General features: G+C 37.3%; 1 protein-coding gene across 1 annotated transcript in view; it reads right to left on the reverse strand.

Annotated features, from left to right (window-relative positions):
* Nucleotides 1-1865: 1865 nt before the first annotated feature.
* The window catches only part of LRPPRC (leucine rich pentatricopeptide repeat containing), a 111205-nt gene continuing 87965 nt past the window's right edge, over nucleotides 1866-25105 (reverse strand). Inside the window, exons 31-38 of the mRNA XM_012756383.2 lie at nucleotides 18634-18722; nucleotides 14353-14557; nucleotides 12488-12627; nucleotides 12240-12355; nucleotides 9732-9806; nucleotides 7695-7779; nucleotides 2773-2915; nucleotides 1866-2022 (exon numbers count right to left, since the gene is read on the reverse strand). Coding sequence (XP_012611837.2) covers nucleotides 1966-2022; nucleotides 2773-2915; nucleotides 7695-7779; nucleotides 9732-9806; nucleotides 12240-12355; nucleotides 12488-12627; nucleotides 14353-14557; nucleotides 18634-18722 — 910 coding nt within the window. The 3' untranslated portion in view covers nucleotides 1866-1965. The remainder of the gene's footprint in view (nucleotides 2023-2772; nucleotides 2916-7694; nucleotides 7780-9731; nucleotides 9807-12239; nucleotides 12356-12487; nucleotides 12628-14352; nucleotides 14558-18633; nucleotides 18723-25105) is intronic.

Here is a 25105-nt window from a genome sequence, read left to right on the forward strand (position 1 = left end):
CCTACTGCCCCCAGGCAAGGTCTCCCTTCCAGGTAATAAGTGGAAACCAACTTGGCACTAAAACCGGAACACTAGGCAGTTACCAAATTCAAATGGACAACGAATACCCACAAATGGAGATAATTCTCAAATAAAACATTTTCAACATTTTGGGTAATCAATTACCTCATCCTCATATAGGTCAATATTCCATATTTAAAACACCTTAGTAATGGTAAACTATCTTGACTGTCTATCTTATTTTTTTGAAGCTACTACTTATAATGTAGATATTAACAGGTGTGAGAGCCAATATGGGATAACTTTTATTTTTCTAAAATTCAATGCAAACCCTTTCATGATTTCACCCTTTCATATATGAAATCACATATTATGGGGATATGAGTATGAAGTAACAAACCTGGTATGGGATATATCTTGTGCTGACAAAGCCCTGAAACCAAACTGAGAGGAAATGCATGCCCTTACTTGCTAAGTCATGAACAGAGGCACATCGACACAGGCAAGGCAGAAGGGAAAGGGGAAGCACGCTGAGGAGCTTTCAGACACGGGCAAACGGCAAACTTGCACCAAGTGCAAGCCACAGTCTCTTTGGGTCTCTGCTTCTTACAGGAAAACAATGACTGGATTGGATGACTCTTAGTGCCAACGTTTTACAAAATTAGAAAATTATGCAGGCCTTCACACAGGTAAAGGATTGTTACATCATAGAACATTAAGCACTAGAAAGCTCACTGAGCATCATTTATCTAGCTCCAAAATTTCTCAGATCAATACTAACAAGCAGGCCGGGCGCTGTGGCTCACGCCTGTAATCCTAGCTCTTGGGAGGCCGAGGCGGGCGGATTGCTCAAGGTCAGGAGTTCAAAACCAGCCTGAGCAAGAGCGAGACCCCGTCTCTACTATAAATAGAAAGAAATTAATTGGCCAACTGATATATATATAAAAAAATTAGCCGGGCATGGTGGCGCATTCCTGTAGTCCCAGCTACCCGGGAGGCTGAGGCAGAAGGATCACTCGAGCCCAGGAGTTTGAGGTTGCTGTGAGCTAGGCTGATGCCACGGCACTCACTCTAGCCTGGGCAACAAAGCGAGACTCTGTCTCAAAAAAAAAAAAAAAAAAAAAAAAAAAAATACTAACAAGCAAGTCTTAAATAAAGGAATAACATTTTAATGAAAATAATAAATGAAATAGAGCAGGGAAACTGAAATAACTGGGAGAGGAACCCTGAAAAATTATAGCTTCATACATCATAAGCATTAAAGAAAATGCTATAGGCTGGGCACGGTGGATCATGCCTATAATCCCAGCACTCTGGGAGGCTGAAGTGGGAGGATTGATTGAGGCCAAGAGTTCAAGACCAGCCTGGGCAACAGAGCGAGACCCCCTCTCAAGAAAAGAAAAGAAGAAAAGAAGAGAAAATGCTACAGATTTATGTCATAGAAAAAAACCAGGCCAGGTGCAGTGGCTCACCCTGTAATCCTAGCACTCTGGGAGGCCAAGGTGGGAGGATCACTCAAGGTTAGGAGTTCGAAACCAGCCTGAGCAAAACAAGTGAGACCCCGTCTCTATTAAAATAGAAAGAAATTAATTGGCCAACTAAAAATATATAGAAAAAATTAGCCAGGCATGGTGGCACATGCCTATAGTCCCAACTACTCAGGAGGCTGAGGCAGAAGGATCACTGAGCCCAGGAGTTTGAGGTTGCTGTGAGCTAGGCTGACACCACGGCACTCACTCTAGCCTGAGCAACAAAGTGAGACTCTGTCTCAAAAAAAAAAAAAAAAAAGTCCGGTAACCAATTGTATGCAGTTATTGTCAGTAAGATGTTGAACACATATAACAAATAAAAATACATAAACAAAGGAATTTTTCATTTATTTATTTTTCCTTTCAAATACATTTAAAAATAACATATAGACAAAGAATCGCAAATACACACAAAACACAATAGTGCCTACTTATTTCACAAAGAGTTTTCCTTTGATTCTTTTAGCTGCTTTACATAAAATTCAAAGGTTTCCTGTTAAGGAGAAAAAGAGGGAGGGAAGTTACAGATAAGGTCATCAGCAAGAGGTGATGGTACAAAACTTAAAAATTCTAAAAGACTACAAAATGGTAGCTACGACTGTTGAGCCCATGTCAGACACCACCCTTCAAACTTCAGCACTTCTTGTTTCATGAAATCACAAGTACAGTGGCCCCAGGTTCAGAGTTAAGGCTAGCAGCAGGAGCCTCTGCTGTGTGCATGTGCATGTGTGTATTTACACCTGGGTATGGAAGGTTGAGACGTTTCAAATAAACATGGTGCGGTGACTTTCAGTTCAATGACAAAGTAAAAAGGAACTTTGCATATGTGATTTCTTGTATTAAAGCAAACAAAATTTCTTCCATGAAGAAATAAAAAACAATTTACTTAAAATGAACAAGTAATTAACAGTGACACAATATGCTCAGCTACTGCAATACAAGCCTGTTTCAAGTTGAAATGATGAGAGAACTACCCCAAGGACATTTGATAAACGTATACCTGTAGCTGACGATCTGAGACAGACTTTGTATCTTAGACTTCAGCCCCCAGAGCTCTGCTCTCCCACAGCCACAGCCAAGGCTGCTCAGCCCCTCCAGCCCTCCCTGGGGGATCTTCACAGAGATCTAATCCTCATGTAATTAAGTCTCTGACTTATTTTTTTAAACACTGTTTAAAAAACATTGTTATGAAGCATACGTAAATCTGTAGAGGTATTTTTCCCCTTAATTAAGAAATACTCACAGGGGGCTCAGGGAAAGGGACAGGCTCTCCAGCATTCTTGAGCAAAAGTGCGTAACGCTTTAGACACAGATCATTCAATTTTACGTTCTTTTCAGTCAAATGTTCATATAGCGCTTTAGCAGATGTGACATCTTTGTCCAAGGCTGAAAAAGTTAAAGAAGAAAAAGGTATTAATCACAGATAAGGAGAACTATCTTCCTCTTTTCCCCCAAACACTCAGCCACTCAGGGACTCCCGGATTCCTTTATCCCATGGCAAATGAATACCTTAACACCTTCAGTGAGAAGCTATGCCCAGAGCTACAAACTCTCCTGCCCCTGCTCAAAGTGCCTCATTTAGCCTCATCCACTTTGAAGGAGAAGGAAAATGACACATGTGGCTATATGTAAAGAAAGGCCTTTAAGATAGTATCAATGATGCCATACACTTAGGTTATTACATTATTTTGAAGACATATCATAAACTGATCACAAACTAAAGCCCTCAATCATAAAATGATACAACACACCACTCAATCCTCTTCTGCTTAAAACCACACTCTGAAATCAAGCTAATAACCTAGGGACTGTCGTGTGAGGAGCATGTAAATCATGTGGAAATCCACATCAACATCAAGATCAGCAGCTAAACAACACCAAAAAACCTTTATTACACTGTCTTATAAAATAAGCAAATATGGAGAATATAGTTAGCCATAATGACCAAAAAAAAAAAAAAAGGAAAAAGAAAAAATCAGTAAGGAGATTGAGGCAGGAGGACCCCTTGAGGCCCAGCCTGGGCACCATAGCAAGATCCCATCTCTACAAAAAAATTTAAAAATTAGCCTGGTGTGGTGGTGTGTGCCTGTAGTCCCAGCTACTCAGGAGGCTGAGGTAGGAGGATTGCTTGAACCCAGGAATTCAAGGTCACAGCAAGCTATGATTGTCCTACTGCACTCTAGCCTAGGTGACAGAGTGGGACCCTGTCTCAAAAAAGGAGAGGAAAAAAAAATAAAATAAAACCAAAAAACTATAAGGAGAGATTAACAAGTTACACTAATATTTTACTTAAACAAATGAAGTAGCCCAGGAGCTAAGTTTAGCTGGCTCTCCACATGCAGCTGATTTGCAGAAATTTACTGCAATTATAAGGGCTCTGCTAACAATTACTGTTGGTAATTCAACTCTTAAATTTTGCAATAGATTGTTAACATCTAAGCACCAAATAAATCGCTATCCTATACCAACACTGGTTAACCAATCCCAACTCCAGCAACAGCATGGCGAACACCTAGGACAGACCTGAGATGTTTAGTGATCAATTAAAGGCTATTCCAAAAGGGAAGGAAGGTGAATGACAAACCAGCATTTAGTGGAGCTGGAACTCCACGTCACTCTTTGGGTGAAGTCCACTTCCTGAGCAAATCCTTTGCTGCCCTACCTAAGCGCCTGGCCCCTTTCCCTATGACTGTCAAGGGCCCCAGCTCTACCTTCTTCTAAGGAAGCTGCTCAGAAAACTCTAGCACTTTGCCTTTCTTTAATTCCTGATTGCCCACCCTCCTCCCCCAAGTTGGATTACCTAATTTAGTAGTAACACGTATAGTTTTATGCGTTTGACACTATTTCATGTGAGAGGAACACCTCAGCTTTATTGTATTTACAGATACTACGTTTTTTACAAATTACAAGTTTGTGGCAACCCCGTGTGGATCAAGTCTATTGGTGCCATTTTCCCAACAATGGGCTCACTTTGTGTCTCTGTGTCACATTTTGGTAATTCTTACCATATTTCAAACTTTTTCATCATTATTATATCTGTTACGGTGATCTGTGATCAGTAGTCTTTTATGTTACCAATGACATTGTTGGGGCACAATGAACCATGCCTATACAAAATGGCAAACGTGGCTGAGAAATGTGTGTGCTCTGACTGCTCCACTGATGGGCTGTTCTCTCTTCCTCTCCTTGGGCCTCCCTATTCTTTGAGACAACAATATTGAAATTAGGCTAATTAAAACCCCACAAGGGCCTCTAAGTGTTCAAGTGAATGGAAGTCACAAGTCTCTCACTTGAAATCAAAAGTTAGAAATGATGATGCTCAGTGAGGAAGGCATGTTGAAAGCTGAGACAGGCCAAGAGTGAGGCCTCTTGTGCCAAACTGTCAGCCAAGCTGTGAATGCAGAGGAAAAGTTCTTGAAGGAAATTAAAAGTACTACTCCAGTGAACATACAAACAATAATAAAGCGAAACAGCATTATTGCTGATATGGAGAAAGTTTTAGTGTCTGGATAGAAGATTAAATCAGCCATAATATTCTCTTACACCTAAGCCTAATCCAGAGCAAGACCCTAACTCTCTTTAATTCTATGAAGGCTGAGAGAGGTGAGGAAGCTGCAGAAGTCGTCTGAAGCTAGCAGGGGTTGGTTCATGAGGTTTAAGAAAAGCTGTCTCCATAACATGAAAATGCCAGGTGAAGTAGCAAGTGCTGATGTAGGAGGTGCAGCAAGTTATCCATAAGATCTAGCTAAGACCACTGATGAAGGTGGCTACACTAAACAATAGATTTCCAAAGTAGATGAAACAGTCTTCTATTAGAAGAAGATACCATCTAGGATTTTCATAGAGAGAAGTCAATGCCTGGCTTCAAAGATTCCAAGACAGGCTGGCTCTCTTGTTAGGGGCTAATGCACCTGGTGACTTTAAATTGAAGCCAATGCTTATTTACTATTCTGAAAATCCTAAGGCCCTTAGGAATTATGCCAAATTACTCTGCCTATGCTCTACAGATGGAACAACAAAGCCTAGATGACAGTACATCTGTTTACAGCATTGTTTACTAAATATTTTAAGCCCACTGTTGGGACCCACTGTTCAGGAAAAAGGATTCTTTCAAAATATTATTGCACTGACAATGCACCTGGTCACCCAAGAGCTCTACTGCAGATGTACAAGGAGATCAATGTAGTTTTCATGCCTGCTGACATAACATCTATTCTGCAGCCCATGGATCAAGGAGTAATTCTGCCTTTCAAGCCTTATTATTAAAGAAATACATTTCATAAGGCCAATAACAATGCCACAGATACTGATTTCTCTGATGGATCTGGGCACAGTAAATTGAAAACTTTCTGGAAAGGATTCACCATTCTAGATTCCTTTAAGAATATCTGTGATTCATGGGAAGAGGTCAAAATGTCAACACTAATAGCAATTCAGAGGAAATTGATTCTAACCCTCATGGATGAGTCAGAGGAGTATAAGACTTCAGTACAGGAGGTGAAGTGGTGGAAATAGCAAGAGAACTAGAATTACAAGTGGAGCTTGAAGATGTGACTGGGTTGCTGCAGTCTCATGACAAAACTTTAACAGATGAGGAATTGCTTTTTATGGAATGAGCAAAGAAAGTGGTTTCTTGAGATGAAATGTCCTCCTGGGGAGGATGTTGTGAACATTATTCAGATGATAACAAAGGATTTAGAATATTATATAAACTTAGTTGATAAAGCAGTGGCAGGATTTGAGAGGATTGAGTTCAATTTTTGAAGAATGTCTACTGTGGGTAAAATGCTGTCAAACAGCACTGCATGCTACAGAGAAATCTTTCATGAAAGGAAGAGTTCATCGATATAGCAAATTTCATTGTTGTCTTATTTTAAGAAATTGCCATAACCACCTAAACTTTTAGCAACCACCCTGATCAGTCAGCAGCCATCAACGTCCAGGCAATAACCTCTACCAGCAAAAAGATTATGGCCTGCTGAAGGCTCAGATGATTGTTGACATTTTTAAGCAGTATTTTTAAATTAAGGTGTGCACATTTTTTAGATATAATGCTATTGCGCACTTAATAGACTACAGTATAAACAAACTTACACATGTACTTGAAAACCAAAAAAATTCATGTGACTCACTTTACTCATTATATTTCAAACACGCAAAACCTCTAAGGTATGCCTATATTTAGTTATTGGAAATATGAAAAGTTCTGTGATTATAGCTGTATTGTGAAATACAACCATGTTCCCCTCAGAAGGGTGGAAAAATAGAGAACCAACTTACTAATTCTGATATTCCTGAGTCTGTTGTCCTGCCAAAAATAAAATCAGTGAAGCAATTCCTTATTTACCCCATTTCTGCAGTAAGCAATCAGTAGGCGGTAGGTGGATAGATGATCATGACTTAGAAATGCTAACATTTATCTTGATTACTGAGGACACTTTAGACTGACTTCCTCTCATATATGATTGATGATCAGAGAACAAACTGGTTAAAAGACTAGAATTCCAACTGGGACTTAAGGTAAAACTTTGGGTTACTTTCTAATCAAGGGGTCTATCATTTCAAAGGAGTAGGTGGAAAGGGTACTGAAAGAGCAAGAAGGTGAGTCAAGTGACAGTATCAAATATAAGCTTATTTCATGCCACATTTCAGGCGGCAGGCCCTTGGGGAGACCGAACTGGTTTCTAGTAAGTACTATATGAGAATTTCCTGGTCTTTCCAGGAGCCTAAGATCATACACAGTATACTTGGCTTGCTCTGAAGATACTCAGTGATACTTTTTAATGTTAAAATTATATAAATCCTTTCATATATTTTCTTTTTTTTAAGAGACAGGGCCTTGCTCTGTCACCTAGGCTAGAGTGCAGTGGTGGTGGTGTGCTCATAGCCCATTGCTGCCTCAAACTCCTGGGCCTGAGCAATCCTTCCACCTCAGCCTCCTCGGCAGCTGGGATTGCTCAGGCAGTGCCACCATGCCTGGCCACTTGCCACAGTGCCTGGCCCATATTTTTCTTATATAAAGTTTTAAAATATATTCTGGAACTAAGTGAATTATTTATATCATAAGTAATTATCTGTCTGATATTTAGGATTGTTGCCTTTGAGCTACAGACTAAGACTTAGTTGACTATAAATATTTAAATCACTTGAATAATACAGTCATACCATAGCTTTTCATGAGGGAGGTATATGCTTCTTCCTTTTCAACCAATTCAGGAATCAATCCTAACAAAGATTGCAGAGTTGATGCCTAGGAAATGAAATAGAGGTCACATTACCAAAAACTCAAAACAACAGTGAAACAGAACACTGATATATGACATTATATAGAAAAATCCTGAAAATAATTACAACAGAACTGCTTGTTCAATTTAATGGACTATTTTCCCTTCAGTTGATTTAGTAATTTACAGCCAAAACAAACCAGCATTTTCACAAGTTAATGCAATTCCTTTACATTTCTATGAATATTTTTCTAGTACATGATAAAGATTGCCTCTTTTGTCAATGGGTAACCATGCCAAGAAGTTATGAGATCCCAATGGCAGACAAGATAACAAACACCTTTAGGTGCCAAAACATACTGATGAAATGTGAAGAATTCGGTGAAACATTCTCAAGTTTCCCCCACTTTATATATAAATAAAGCATTTCCAGGAGCTCAATGGAATTTTTTACTCAATTGCTACCAGGGATATATGAATACAGCTATGGTTTTATTTCCTATAGTGAATACAAAACTGCTATACCCTAATGCATATCCACTGAATACTTCCAGATCCACTCCTGTATTGCTGGATAAGTCAATGATGCATTTATATACATTCATGCCCTCTTGCCAGTTCACTCAGACAAACTAAATCTGACACAACTATTCTACTGTCAAACAACAGAACACTGTTAACTGGCATTTTTAAAATCCTAACTCCCTTTTGAGCAAGTTTATTCAGTCAATCTACACCTATACCTACATTCTTCTAGAACTTCTTACATTTTAAAGTCTCCTGTGAGGAATGTTCCAAGCAGATATGTTATCACACATTTCCCGTCCCATCTCCTGAGCAAGACAGTAGGAACTTGGCACAGTCCCACATGTGACTGACAAGTGCTTTTTAGATTTCTTATACTTTTTAATCATAAATTTTTTTAAAAAAACATCCTCGCTGAAAGAAAAATGGCAACTAAATACTTTCTAAACATTGTTTGTAGTAAATAAATGCTGAGTCAGAGATAAAAAGTATAATTTGATACATTTTTTAAAAGTGAGTATTGACGCCTGTAAGCCCAACGCTCTGGGAGACTAAGGCAGGAGAATCACTTGAGCCCAGGAGTTCAAGGTTATAGTGCACTATGATTGGGCCATTGTGCTCCAGCCTGGGTGACAAAGCTAGATGCTGCTTCTTAAAAAATAAAAATAAAAAGTATGTATATGTAAGGTAAGTGTGTGGAAATTAAGGAAAACTAGATCTCCCAGACTGGAAACAACTTACATGTTTCAAATCAAACAAGCCTTACAGTTGGCACTTGGTTTGAAACATCATAAAGTACCCAAATAAACTAAGAATACAGTTTCTGGTGCTCAACAGGTAAAATCAAATCTAAAAAAAAATTTTTTGAAATATGCTTTTATTCTTTTTGTTAAACGTTCAATTAAACACCCACCTACCTACCCCTTTTACACACTTGATCTTGGTCAAAAGGCTGAGAAATGATCCACCCTTTTATAGTATAAATGAGAATAATAAATAAAGATAACTGTACAAATAAGAACATTAATTTTAAAGCCAAGTGGCTCATCGATCTGATGGTTTATACGTGATAAATGGTCAAAAGTAGCCACCCAATGAGAGCCACTCTGCAGTGTATGTCTCCCTGGGCAGTATTTCTGCATCCCTAAATGCACCAGGGTGACCTAAGCAACATGATTTGTATTCTCCATTTCCAATGGCCCTTTTCCTGGGGCTGTCAATGCATAACTCTTCACTGCATAAACTTGTTTTGGATTTCTAGTACAATTAAGGAGCCCAAACTTACTTTGTATTAACATCATGAAAAAGTAAACAAGTATAGACAAGCAAAGTCTTTAATATCTATAGCGTTTTCAGATAAGGTTCTGAACCAACAAGCTCTTATGTTAAACTCAAAACCTTTGAGCAACACATTTACATCATCATTGATGTGTTAGCAAGTAAAGCACAGTACCTTTCCTGGTTTCCGAGAATTCCTAACAAAGAACACCATGAAAATTGGGATTTGTTCAGCAATTGCACCACATCTCTAAAAATTAAAACATTATTCAGTAAGTGAAGGTTTTTCATAAACAAGCAGTTCAAGGTGAATATTTCCAATTAAGAAAGTCCACAATAATACAGTAGTGTATTATTACCAATTGGAAAGCCTAATAGTTGACCATTATTTTTCAAGGCAAGAAAAAAGAAAACAAGTACAAGCTATGCCAAGCTCCAGTGAATGCTGTCCTTGGCATTACAGGTATAAAGTTTGTTTAAAAAGAAAAGGGAAAAATTAAACTAATGCTTCAACAACCACAGAATAAGGTTTAGGACTGCAAAGAAAGAGGAAAAAAAGAAACACTATTCCTCTCCAATTATACTGCCAAGCATTCACAAGTGAGCTAGGGATCATAAGGTTAATTATACATTTAATAAGGTGTCAGGGAGATAACTGCTCGTTTCTTTATAAAAATTAAAATGTACAAAGCAAGTTCTCTTTAAAGTATAATTACCTACACTTATGCATACAAAAGGACTGATTTCAATCTCTCTATTTTATAAAAGGCTTTCATTGCAACAGACAGCCAGTGCTTGAGAAAGAGACAAAAGTTAAACTCAAAAAAAAAGTTTATATGACAGACCAGATAAATCAAGTGTCTATCCAATCTTAGATGCTATAGTAAAATCAAATATGGCAAGACAATATTTTAGTTTACACTCATCATAGATGTCATTCTCTTAAGTCTCTAAAAGCACATTGCTCTTTCAAAGCTTAAAACACTGTCAATTCTAAAACGAATAGTATAAAAAGAACTTTTGGGGACACACAGAACATTTACATTATAAACTGATGTTTTCAACACCTGTGAATAAAGTACTCTTCACTACAGCAAGAATTACTTTTACTGTTTGACAAGCAGGTAAAGGATGGGTGAAGGGTTTAACATCTGAAACCCCAGTCTGTTGAAGGGATGGGAAATGAAAAGATTGCTGCAGTTGCATCAACACTCAGCTGCTGTCAAGAGCCCCTTGGTGAGGCCACTGTGGGTAAATGCAGCTCTCAGGGCAGCAGGCACTGTTCCTGCTGTCTCCCCGCCCAGGATGCTGTCAGTTGTGAGCTCTAAGAAAAGCCTTGATGATTACAGCTCAGAACAAGCTGGCAGACAAAGTATCTAGTGCCACTTTCTAAAGAACTATCAAAAGGAAGTGTTAAAATGGAACTAATACCATCTCATGTATTGTATAATTAGTTATTTATATGCTCATACCCCTAGTAGGTATACAGGAAGATAAAGCATTAAGAGTATATTCAAGATAGAACTTTGAATACTAAAGGCAGCAAAATGAACAATGAAAAGATTTCTGAAATCCCTATCATACATGCCTTTTCCTTAAAAAAAAGTAAACAAAACAAACCAAACAAGAAAATTCCCAATTAATTGGAATTTCTCTCTATCCAAGAACAAAAGTAAAAAGCTATAGAAGCAGTGCCAATTTATAATTTTATAAAACTATTAACACAGAGAAAAATTTCTAGGGATTCCTTTTAAATATGGCTTGGATTCTACTTTCAAATTAGATTAACTCTCAGGATCAAAACTGGAGCTCAAGCAAATGGGTTCAGTTGTACCTTCCCTCTCTACTACTTAAGGTATTTCACAGCTGGTAAAAATGTAACTGAATATAATACTATTTACTATCAGAAATTGGTCCCAGGCCTCAATTTGACACAGGGAGTCTACACAAACACAGCCCTTGGCGGGATCACGGTGACTGTTTGACTGCCACCTGCTGGGATGGGGCTCCCCAGCGGTGCCTGTTTGTGTACATTGCCAGTGGCAGCTCCGATCACCCACCGTTCTGTCGGCACTTGGCGTAGCTTTATATTTAGTGCTGTTAAAATGGCATGAATGCAGTTGTCTCCTTCCCTGAAGATTGCTAATTTAACTGAGACTGTGGGCCACAGAGACCTGCATTTGTCATTTAATGTGTCTGTGACACACAAGTGAATAGAAAGCAAATTCAACTCTTTTTTCTTAATAAGCCTTGAATAAGGCACTGAGAATGTTTGAGTATTCAAGTGAGAAGCTGTACTTGAAAAGCAAATATTTCCTACTTTTTGTTTGCAAACTGTGTTGCCATGGCGATACACGGCATTTACAGCATTTGAGAAATTAAAGTGGGAAATCAAAGGAATTGTTTTGTGTTACCTATCTGCAAGGAAACATTTGTCTTTAAATCATTTCAGCAAAATCCGTCAATGCTCAGCTCCAATGCTAAAGACACTGCTCATCCAGTCTGCCATCAGTAAAACTAGTGACCTACAACCTACAATACAGTCCTTGTCATACAATCTTGATTCACATTGAATTTCAATGCACTAGCGGTACCACACTTAATTTCCGGTATTCCACATCCATGTCTAGTAATTTCTCAATCGACTTCTCACAGCCCCACTGCTCCATGAGTAGGCCATTACCTGTAGGAGAGCTCTGGCATCGTCCACCTTTCCCGCTTCCACGTACTGAAGGAAAAGGTCGGTGACAGGTTTGTAAACTGCAAACTGATTGGCCAGTCTCTCTGCCATGATGCTTACTGGAAAAATGACAGGTAAGAAAAATCTTTATGAAAACAGTGTATAGTATAACTCACCCACCCAAGAAATGTGGCTGGTCTCACTAGAGAGAAAATGTGCTTCTGTGTTCTTTAGCATAAACATCGACTTACTCTTTTCAACTGCTGGTTCCAACTGTTCCTCTATCACTTTTCTGAATAAGTAGGCCAAGCCAAAGTAGTGGGGGTCCACAGTTTGATTCTCTGAAGTAAGCATATTTTCAATGTTTTCTATCGCAACATCTATATTATTGCTGTAAAATAGAGCAAAATAAATTATAAAGAAATAGTGGCTTTTATATTAATATTATAGGCAGTTTCAGCATGAGAGCTTATGAAAGATCCACCCATGCAAATACTCTAGGGAAAAAAAGAAATACATTTACAATTAACCAGATAAAAAACACTATGTAACTTAAATCAATGACATTTAGGTAAGTAAAAGCAATCACTGGGTGGTTCATGCTACAGTGGTTGCTTATTTTATTCCACAGTAGTTTAAACACTGCTGTACAGACATGATCAAACAACTGTATAGAATTAACGACAATACCAAAAAAATCTTTAATATTTTATTTAGTTTTGTAGCTCTTTAGATGTAAAATGAAACTTGTTAAATGCTATAATTGTGGCTTTATAATCCACTAGTAACTACTGCATAAAAGTAATATATAACATCTCAAGATTCTTAAAGGTTTATTTGCATGTCTCTAACCCACACATCAATTTCTTCTTGTCAATTATTATACATTTCGAAAATACTCCATTTATACTAAAATTCTCAGAAAAAGTATCTTCATACTTTACGTTGAAAAAAATCAATCATATGGCTTTATTTAACAAGTTGTTATAAATATGATATTTACGACTATCTTTTTGGTTAAAGCAATCCATAATTGATACTTTAGAGTTATGATATGGCATACTAAATCCAATTAATCAATATTATGTTGAAATTATTACATTAAACATAAAACTTTTCTAACTAAAAATGAATACCCTCTGTTACAATAAAATTTTCTTGTAAATTTAAAAATTGTAAATTTTTACGAGTTTTAGAGACTTATTTCACAGCGAATGTGTTCTCTACATCATATAAAACTGTCTATATGGTAACATTTAAAAATTCATCCAGCTCTTACCTTAATAATTTCCTTGATCTTCTAATTTAAAACAATCACATTTTCTTATTAAAGGGAAGTTGTATTTGGGGAAACAGTTTTAAAAGGTCAAAACAACAACAACAAAATAAACTGTTTCTCAAATAGAAACAACAAAAAAAAACCCCTGCAAAAATAGTGTATTTTAATATTATGTCCCACAAATACTACTAAAGGGTGTTTTTCCTAAAGGCATTAAGAGAGTCAAATTCCATAATTATCCCCATGAATCTTTAACTTGAGCAAAGTACTTTCCTAGTGAGGTTAGGGAAAATCAAATCCTGATTTACTTCTCCGGTGGTGATTCTCATAAGCAATCTAGACATGGTGGAAAGAAAATCAACTCTAAATGCCTACCCTTATGCTGAGTGTGTGTATTGACGGGGTGTATGGGAAGAAGGGTAGGCAGTATGGAAATGTGTATCATTAACACACTTTCAGGGCCCTCTGTTTCACAATATTCTAGTAGAGTGCTATTCTCAAATATTGCTGACAAACAAACGAGATCATTTTTCATTTCTGTAACAATGTGTTTTGGCAAGAGGCCTGGCATATATATGTATGAATAAGAAAAGCTGGCAACTGTGGAGCAACATTTATGAATTTGATAAGTGTTGTTTGAGATTTAATTTAAAGATAAAACACGATTTCCAATGTATAACTCTTCCCCAATACATAACTTTCAGCAACTATAGTATTAAAATTTCCTCTGCAGATGACATGGTTTCCAAATGCCTGAAAGTTTTTAAAAGGTGGTATTTGAGGTAATGCTTGCTCCAGTGGCCAATAGAGGAAAAGAAAGCTCAAAAATATACTCACTTCTTTATTTGTGCCAAAGCAATGTTATTGATGAAAACCATATTTGAAAGTCCAATTGAGTCTTCAAGTCCATTTACCATCTTCTGAATTTCTTCTATGCCTTCTGTAGCACCCTTCAAGGCAAAGGCCTGGATGAGGCGAGTCACGGCTACCCTAGAAGGAATCTGCTTCAGATCCAAGGCTGTTTTTAGCGTTGTTAGAGCCTCTAAAATAGAGAAGACAGGGTTTTTCTTATATGACCTGTGTTGACTTTAATGGATTCTGAATACCAGCTTTTAAATATGAGCACCAAATGGCTATACACAAAATGCTATGAATAATTAATTCTAGATTATAGAAAATATTAATACTTTATGAGAAACCTAAAAACATGATTTATTTGACTATCTAAAGATATTAGAGACCAGAGAAAATTCCTAAGTCATGAAGAAAATACAAATGTTACTGACAAAATGAGTTCCATACAGAGATAACATTTACTGCTTAATTTCAGAAACTTAACAAGTTCAGAGAAAAACATATAAGGAAGATTTTTTAAAATTAAAGAGTTTCCAAAAATATGTAACTTCTACCCACAATCATACTTTCCTGGATTTTATTAAGTCAAAGATTACACAATGATCAAAAACTTTTAATATACCAGTGATTCTTCCTCAAACACAAACTCCCTTTCTAATCCAAAGAGGATCAACCACACAGGAACAGCTACACTAAAAGATTCAACTTTCACACTAACAAATTAATTTTACATGATTAGATACCCTGTAGCTATTTTCTTACACTCTTTTTTTTTTTTTTTTTTTTTTGAGACAGAGTCTCACTCTGTTGCCTGGGCTAGAGTGACATGGCGTCAGCCTCGTTCACAGCAACCTCAAATTCCTGAGCTCAAGCAATCCTTCTGCCTCAGCCTCCTGAATAGCTGGGTCTACAGGCATGCGCCACCATGCCCGGCTAATTTTTTCTATATAATTTTAGTTGGTCAATTAATTTCTTTCTATTTTTAGTAGAGGCGGGGTCTTGCTCTTGCTCAGGCTGGTCTCGAACTCCTGAACTCAAACAATCAGCCGGCCTTGGCCTCTCAGAGTGCTAGGATTACAGGCGTGAACCACCATGCCCATTAATTACAATGAACACAGGTGGCCCCCAACTTGATGATTTTTCAACTCTACAACGGGTTAAAAGGGGCTGTAAATACACTTTTCAATTTACAAGGAGTTTACTGGGATGCAGCCCATCTAAGTGGAGGAGCATCTATATAACCAATGGAGTTTTGTTTATGTTTTTAAAGTATCATACTTACAAGTACTTGATTATGAATAACTATGGAATATCCTTCCAATTTACTGATGTGCAACTGTAGCAAAATCATTATATTAAATAAAGGGGTAGATTGGGGGGAAATGTAATACTCAGCATTTAACAATCACTACTACTACCATTACTAAAGATAACTTCATGGCTTTGTAGCAATCATTGCAATGTAACCGAGACAAAACTAAGACTCTCAAAACAACCTTCCAAGTAAGAACAGCCTATCTTTCACAGAAGAATGGGAAAAGGGTAATAATTAAACAGTCTACTAAAAACCATACAGTAAGAGACATGATGAATTTACTGTTCATTACTGAATAAATAATTTATAATTACTCCAAATTTACAAATAATGTAAAGCCAGTGATTCTCAAACAGGGAAAAGGAAAAATAGGTAGTTTAAAAAGCTGAATCAATAAAATTTTATAAATATACATGCACATATAGGAAATAAAAATGTTTGTATACTATTTAAAAAATATAATCTACAGAAAATAAGCTTGATAACATCTTGTTAACTGGTGGTCATAAGCAGATAATTAGCTTTGGAATATTCTTACTAACCAAGAATATATCAGCCAGGAAGGATCTTCCCACAAGTGGATCAAAATAATAACAAAAATAAGATTAATGATGGTGACAATGGTAACTCATGCTTACTGAGTGTTTATTGCATTTGCTGAGCATTTACTACATACCAGGCACAGTACTAAGCAACTACACTCACAACTACTCTTCTGGGGTACGTTCCAATTATACAGATGAGACACTTAGGCACAGAGTTTAAATAATTTGTCCAAGGTCAAGGTGACATTGTTAGACAAAAACCCGAGTCTAACCATCCCAGAGCTTTTGTCCACGGGTGCATGCGTGCATGTGAGAGTAGAGGACTGAGGGGAACAGATCATTTAAAGTCTTTCCAAAGGTAGCATGAGACCTTGTGGCCTAAATCACATTCCCACATAGGGCTTAAGCCACCTTCTGTACAGTAATGACTTAAAGGACACCAGAAATGTTACTCATCCACGTCCGTTCCCCACAAGTCCTTTCCCACTGTCGCTCAATTCCAACATTTACTCAATTACTCACTAATGATACTGATTATATTGCACAGGTGCAGTGTATCAGCTATTAACATTCTATAACAGTATTAGTTTATAAAATTGCATTAAGATTTAATTGGCTTTTTCTTCCTGCTTTAGATGAGGCCAAGAAAGAGAAACCTGAAAGAGAGAAGTGCAGAAGAACAGAAGGGGATTTTAAAAATCAGGAGCTCTCGCCAGCCACGGAGCAAAATAAGGAGAGGGGAACAGAACTAACACCATTCCCACCCTCGCTGAGGACGGCTGTACTCCAACAATACGTTTGTCCACGGCGATGCTGGGGGTGGGGGGCTGGAGGCAGAGGAGCTAGTGGGGAATAGTGGGCTCGTGGCTCCTGTACTCAGACAACCTGCAGTTCAGCTGAATAGTTCAAGACTAGACAAAAAATTATATCACTTACTTTCTTGTTGTTTTTTCATGGGGCGCCTAACATTTAGGTAGCAGTAAAGTTAAAATTCAAGACAGATTCAGCTCAAAAACAAATGCCCTATAATGTAAAAAGTGTTTTGTTCTTTTGTCCATGTCTACAGAAACATAAGCTATTTATGACAATGAGCTTATTTATATGGGGAGCAAGTTTAATTCTTCATTGTTTTAAAATTAATCACTTTATTGTATAAAATATGAGCTTGACAACAAGTCTCTTCTATTGGAAATAAAATGAAACCTTTTAAAGTTTTAATAACAAGCCCTACACAACTCAATTTTGACTAAAGGCTGTCCAAAACAACTGTCTAGATGGGTGGGCCCTGCTGGTGGAATGCCGAGGTGGAAATTTTGCCAAGGGAGAAGTCCCCACTTACATATTCAGTTCCAATCAACTAGGAAGACCGCTAAAGATCACCGCGTTTAGATATTACAGGCAATACTGAAGCTGCACAATTAGACAGCAGCCTCCTCTCAGGGATGTGAATTTATTTTATACACATCCAAGTGAGGAATAACACCATTATTATAGATCGAGGAAGGAACAAGGTAACATATTTAACAGTTAAGAGAGCTTTATCAACCTTGCTTAAAGATGTAAGTGGGTTTTGTCCTACTGGCAAAATTGCAGCGTTACTGTATTGACTGAAACTCAAATGTAAAACTTAACATCAAAAGCTACTTACCAAAATTTAAAAGATTCGTCATTTCCCCCTTGGGAGCTCATTCATAAGACCTCCAGATCCAAATCCATCCCACTGCAAACCCATAAATAGCCTCTAACAAACCAACAGCCCTCGTCCCAATCCTCCCCCAAAGTCATCTCCACATCGTTCTGGTGTTATCCTTTTAACATTAATATTAAAATTCTAAACTTCAAACAAACATCATATCTTACTGCTGTTGGTATTATGAACTATTAAAAAAGTATTAGATTAAGTTTTAAAAATCAATATTATAATCATTTGGTGCACAATCCCACACATTTAACACTCAATTTAACTCATTTGCTATCTCACACACAACCAACACAATATGCAAGAAACAACTGCTGGGAATTGTTTCAGATGCTCTAAAGTATGTTAATTTCCAAAGCAAAATGACTTGTGCTGTGAATTTTAACGCACTTGAAAGCCTGTACTTTCTCTCGTTCTGGAACACAAATTTTGCATGTCTGAAGAGCTGTGATTCATCTTAAGAAAACCCATCTTGTGTTAAATGGAATGGAAACTGGACTAAGTGGTCAAATGACAAGTACATTCATATTCAAGCTGTATTATAAATGCATGTACAGTAATTTACGTCTCTCAGCTACCACAAAAGGCTCTTGATAAGCAGGTAATTTGCTAAATGGACTCCTTTATCCAAGTATTCGAAGGGCGTTACAAGAAAAATCTGCAGAGGCATTAATGTGACGTAAAGGTCAAGCATTGTGACATACCTTTCAAATAATCCCGCCTAACTTGCGTTATGATGAGGAGGCTGTTGGCAGCATCGTTCAGTGTGAAGCCCTTGATGTGGGTCTCAGCGCTAAAAGAAGCAGACATTTAGAAAGGAATTACTGACATGCTTCTGATACGATAATAAATGGTTGAGCACCAAGGTGAAATTATAAAAACTACTGTTCGTATGTTAAAAATATTGCTGCAAAATATCGACCTGGAGACAGCTTTTGTGTTATCCTGTCAATGGTTATAGAAGGATAATTTTTTTTTGCATTCTGACAGATGACAAAGTTGGAAATGAGCAACAAAAGAAACAAAGTACAAGATTTTTTTTAAACAATCGGTTCAGATTCTTGAATGCTGACATATTAGATGACTAAAATAACTGCATGCCCTGCATTGTTCTGCTGTATCCTAAGCTGGATACTTTTTCCTCTTTTTTTTACATTCACCATAATTATAAAATGTAAAACTATTCTTCCAGCAACAAAAATGAACATTTATTTTCAGCACTGTATATTTTAAATATAAACTAAAGCATATTACTAACACCATATCATTTGGTTGATTAATTTTCAAATTTCTGTCATCTAGATACATACAGTTTTTAAAGCTGAATGTACTGAAGAACTAAAACTGCTGTTACTTTAAAATTAAAAATTTCATACGAAAATCTTGTCCCTGCCTTAAATTTGAAACAAAACCCCCAACTTTTTAAAACTCAAGAACAAAAAATCGCTTTACTTATTACTAAAACCCACAGGATTTTAAAAAGTAAAACTAAACGAAAAACCAGACAAAAAAAACCCCAAACCTCACTGGGGATGATTTTTGTGTGCTACACTGTTTGTATATCTCTTGTGATGAAATTTCAGCATCCTTAATGCCCCCAGGGTTCATCTCAGCTACTGGGAAATCTAAACAGGTCAAAAAGAGCAAAAGGAATTGCTGCCATTTGCCTTATTGAGCTCAGGGATGACTCTGCTGCCAACAATCTCATGGCCTGCCAACATGTACACGTAAACTGAGCAGATTGCAACGAAAGCAGGGTCACTGCTAAATTATTCTCATCAATCCCAAGAAAATCCTCCAGCGACACCATGAAATGCCCATCCACTCAGTCACTTTCAGCCTCTAAGATTCACCCCTACAGTCTCTGGACACAGGATTTTCTTATTCCCCCGACCAATCCTCTTAATCCCACCAAAGCACCCATTGCTCAGTTTGACTTTTTTCCTTTTGTCCCATCTGTCAAAGCTCTTAAGTCAACAACTGATGCAAGAGACTATAAATCGCATGAAATAAAGGATTTACTTTCTCAATCTTTAGCATGATTAAATAAAAATTAGACACTATTAAAAGCTCGCTTCTCATGCCAATATTATTCATGTATTATACCATACTTACTTAAAAATATCACCTAAAATCAACTAAACGCACAAGGGAACAAAACTACTCTTTTAACTGACAACAAGTTGTGAACTATAAACCTTTTGAAAACCTCAAAACACATTAACATTATCTTTCAATAATCTTTTCCTATCTCAGGAAGCTGCCTATTCATTAAGAAAATGAAAATGGAGATAAAAACCAGGAAGAAAAAACTCCCAGGTCTGTTATATAATGATATACCATCATAGACGTAGAAACTGACAAATCACAACCAAAATATATTCCAAACTGACAACAGGAGAAAAATTACAAAAGTTACTGATAGAGACCTTTGCATTGGAATCACTGATACAGTACAATAAAATAAATTTATTTTTGACTCCTACTAATTTTGATCTTTCCTTTTGGGAGAAAATCTAGTACAGAGCTGTCAAATCAAACACCCTGTGACGATGGGAATATTCTTTATCTGTGCTGTCTAACAGGGCTAGTCGCTAGCCACATAGCTACTCTGATGAGGGAACAGAAATCTTAATTATATTTAATTGTAACTAATTTAAACATATGGTTAGTGGCTACTGAACTGGACAGAGAAGAATTCTAGACATTTTCTTTTTATTTGCCCAATTGCCAAAATAAAGGAAAAAAATTACAGGGAAAAAGAATATCAATCTTTGAACTTATGATCAAGTGCAAAAATTAAACTATCTCAACCAAAGAAGACTGTATTACAGCAAAAGTTCTACATGAGACATTTCAGAGCAATGCATAGTCTATGGATTATGCGTACATGACATGCACACAGGACATTAGTTTGTGATTATAAATTATATTATTTTGGATAACAAAAACTGGCCAATTCAGTGACAGATTTAGCATTATTTCTAGACAGAATGAAATAGAAAGCTAGTAGGGACAAGTAAGAAGATAAAGCAGGGCTGTTGTTACATGATTCCCAAATTCCCAAAGAATACAGTTTAGTGTTATCAGAGATTAAAATAACAATTTGTAGTGGCCTGCTTGCAGGACGGGGGGATGACACACATAAAGACATAGACATAAAACGAGGACACAAGAGAATTGGCTGCAGTCTCAGAAAAAAAAGCACACAGACACAAAGACGGTTCAAGATTGCAGTGCTTAAAGCACCAGTCATTTTATTTTTATACTGTTTAAAAATTGGGCAAGCATCCTGCAGCTATTTTCCCAGCTACTTTTTGGTACGTGACTTCCCATGGGCCAACAGAACCTGTTCCTCCAGACATAGCACAAGAGATGCCCTTCAACACTTGATACTGTTTGCGGATAACAAAACGCCTGGCTTGGTTGCATAGCACAAGAGAAGATGTTTACATTCTCTCTTCTACTGTCTGGTACCACATGCAGATAACAGACTAACTTGGCTCACGTGTGAAACCACAGGTCCTTGGCCGTCTGCAATGTCTGGTCCCTCGTGCGGATAATAGAAAACCTTGGCTCGCATGCGAAACCACAGGTCCTTGGCCATTTACCCGGAGGAACAGTTCTCTCTGCTAGTCAACAAGTCACGTCCTGCTAATTGTGGGAACATGTAATGTGCTCCCATTCTGCTGACTTTGGGTCTCGGCCAATCTGACCCAGGGACATCTCCTTCAACAATTTACACTTCTTACTGCTCTTTAAATAGGCAGTTTTGTTTCCTTGAAAGAATTCATTATAGGAAAATTGTTTTGAAACATGAAGAAACTAAAAATGAAAGAAAGTTTCTTGAAAATTTTTAAAAGGCAACTGTTACTGTTCCTTTTGAGGTTTAAGGACTTGTTGGGAAGTTTAAACGATCTCATTCATAAAATTAAAGAAATCTCAGAGATCAAGTGTATCCATAACACATTAAATGATAGCAAAAGTACAATAAAAACAAAAATGCCATTTTTTAGTTTAGGAAAACTATGGCTCATTATGTTGAACAAGTGACATTATAAGGGTAATTGTAACAACAGGTTGCTGTTTATGGATCGCGAGTAAGACTGCCAGAACGGTACTAGGAGCTACTGCCACTTGAGACAGCGGCTCATTCAGCCACTATATTATAATAAAAGTTGTCTATGAAAAAAACCAACACTTCTTTTTCACTCTGACCACTGATATAGAGCTAAAGGGGAAACAGATGATGTAGTCTAGTGTTGGCAATAAACTAGGAAATGAATTCAGAGAATACCTCTTGACATAACTCAAGTAACATTCTTAATTCAAACTTCTCCTCAATTTCCAGTCCAGGGTTATTTTCAAAAGTTCTCAACATAGATTGAACCCAAGAAACAATTCTACATAGTTAGATATAACATTTTACTGGTTCAATGGAAAAGACATATATCCAATGGCCAGACTGACTTAAGGCTTTGGATCTAGGATTCTCTTGGGCCCACATAGCTACTACACAGGGAAAACAAATAAAAGTGTCCTCAGAAGTACAGAAAGTCTTACTTATATGTGGAATCTGAACAGCCAAACTCAGAGTGGGGAGAATGGTGGTTGTCAGGAGGAGAAATGGTTAAAGTGCACAAAGTTTCAGTTACACGAGTTCTGGAGCTCTATACAACACAGTACCTAAAGCTAACAATACAGAATTGTATACTTAAAATTGCTAAGAGGGCAGATTTTAAGTGTTCTTACACACACAAAACCGCCCAAATTATAATGATGATACATAGAGAGTGGGGGATGATGGTTATGTTTATGGCCTTGATGGTGGTGATGGTTCCATGGGTGTATACTTATTCCCCAAACTCACTGAGATATATGTATTAAATATCTCACTGTTACCTGAGCTAGAGTGCATAGCTCACTTCTGGGCTCGAGCCATCCTTCTGCCTCAGCCTCCTGGGTAGCTGGGACTACAGGTGCATGCCACGACACCTGGCTAATTTTTCTATTTTTAGTAGAGATGGGATTTTTATCTTGCTCAGGCTGGTCTGAAACTCCTGAGCTTAAGCAATCCTCCAGCCTTCACCTCCCAGAGTGCTAGGATTACAGGCGTGAGGCACGACGCCCAGCCATCTTTTTATATGTCAGTTATACCTCTGGAAGGCTTCATGAAGATCTAGAGAGGCAGGGAAGAGAAACCTACATTTTACAGGTTGTGAACATGAGGGGAAATAGAAGGGCCATGCTTATAACTATCCTCTAGATCAGCAGCTTTCAACCTTGTTAGATCAAGATCCACAATAAAACTATAGTAAGAAATGATGTTTTCACGATACAACCCAGTGCAAAGTTATGTGTGTAACCCATGCACACATAACTGAAATCAATGTTTCACAAAATAACATCTTTACTAAATGAAGTACTCTGATATTTTTTATCCTATTTCTTTTACTTTGTTTTTTTTTTTTTTTTGAAATGCTGGTTGTGCCTCACTAAATATATCCCTGACCCACTAATTGGTTATAACTGCAGTTTGGAAACCTCCCTGGATCAGTGGTTTTCCACACGAGGCATGTACGCTACAGGAATACACTAGGGCAAGGCAAGGAAATGTTTAAACCCCTTTTTAAACTCTCCTGAATAGTTTCTCCTTTGAATGAATACACACACACACACACACACATTTCTATTTATAGTAGAGATGGGGTATCGCTCTTGCTCAGGCTGGTTTCGAACTCCTGACCTCAAGCAATCCACCCACCTCCATCTCCCAGAGTGCTAGGATTACAGGCATGAGCCACCGCGCCCGGCCTGAATATGTTTTATAATACACTTACATGTGACACATTAGTACAATTCACTATTAAAGGTATGTGATCACAATGTTCAGGATTTAATTCCTGAGTCACCTGGGATGCTCAGTAAAATGCACACAGCTGGGCCTCAGACCAGACTGGCCCCATCAGGACCTCTGTGGTGGGCTGTGGGGAATCTTTTTATGCTACCAGAGTAAGAATCACTGTTCTAGAACAAGCCCAATTAAAAGGAAAACGGTATAATCTGTACTTTTGGGAAGTACCCTCAGAGGCCCGTGTGACCAACCAGGATTATACATTTTTTGGGTTTTTAAATAAGTTTTTCCTCTTTAATTCTCTCTCCTCACTTAATCATGCCTAATTCCGAACACAAAATGCTCGTCTCCTTTTTTCTGCCTCCCTTCCTCCCAAATCACTGTTGCTTCAGAACACCTTTGATTATTATGGACAGTGTTGGGACAGTTTCATAATAATTTCCTGAGAAAAGTAATTTTAGAAAATGATCTATCTGCTCTCTTGAGTCAGTGGTTATAGACGACTGGATATTATTTAATGTCAAATTTTCCAAATCACTACTTTGACAGTATACTAGAGCTACATAGTTTAATTAGTCACTGAGTTAACACACAAATGAGACACAAGATCATTAAAAGCCTGAACAGTCTTAGGGTGACTGTCCCATATCAAGACATACAAATGATGGTTCTACATAGAGAAGCATAGTCATATAGAACACATTTTTCCGAATATACTAAAACACAAACAGTATGCCATATGATGCATACCTTTAACAATACTAGTATCAATGCCAGGTTTTCTAGTGATGTGAAAGAATGACGAACATTCATGTTCTATTTAAGATTCTAATATTCTAAAATTGCTGTGACTTAAAATTTTTACAGGACAAAAATTAAGCAAGATAGATTATTTCAGAACTCAAAATATTCTAGGAAAAGGTTAACCTTTCCTATTGAAAATAAAACTATTAACCCATAAACAGGACATGTATATGTTCCAAAGCAGGTAACCCTGATCTACTCCTTTTTAGGCCCTGAAGTATTCAGGATAGCAGCTTGTGGATAAGGCCACACAGACAGAGTCAGATAACTAACATACCAAGTAAGAAACCTTTATTCTTGTTTTGATTAGCAAAGAATTTTATTCTAGACGACTAGCGAAAGAGACAAAACCACTACCACCTCCAGCAGTACCACCATAAAGATTTTTTTTTGGAAATCCAAAACCAAAAGAACACAAAAAGGGAAAAGAAAAAAAGCATATAAAATGCGTTGAATACCTATGTTTTCTCTATCTCCTTCAATACCTAGAAGAAATTTTTAATATAAATAATACTATC

Source organism: Microcebus murinus, chromosome 3, assembly GCF_040939455.1.
Source record: "Microcebus murinus isolate Inina chromosome 3, M.murinus_Inina_mat1.0, whole genome shotgun sequence".
NCBI classification, from domain to species: domain Eukaryota; kingdom Metazoa; phylum Chordata; class Mammalia; order Primates; family Cheirogaleidae; genus Microcebus; species Microcebus murinus.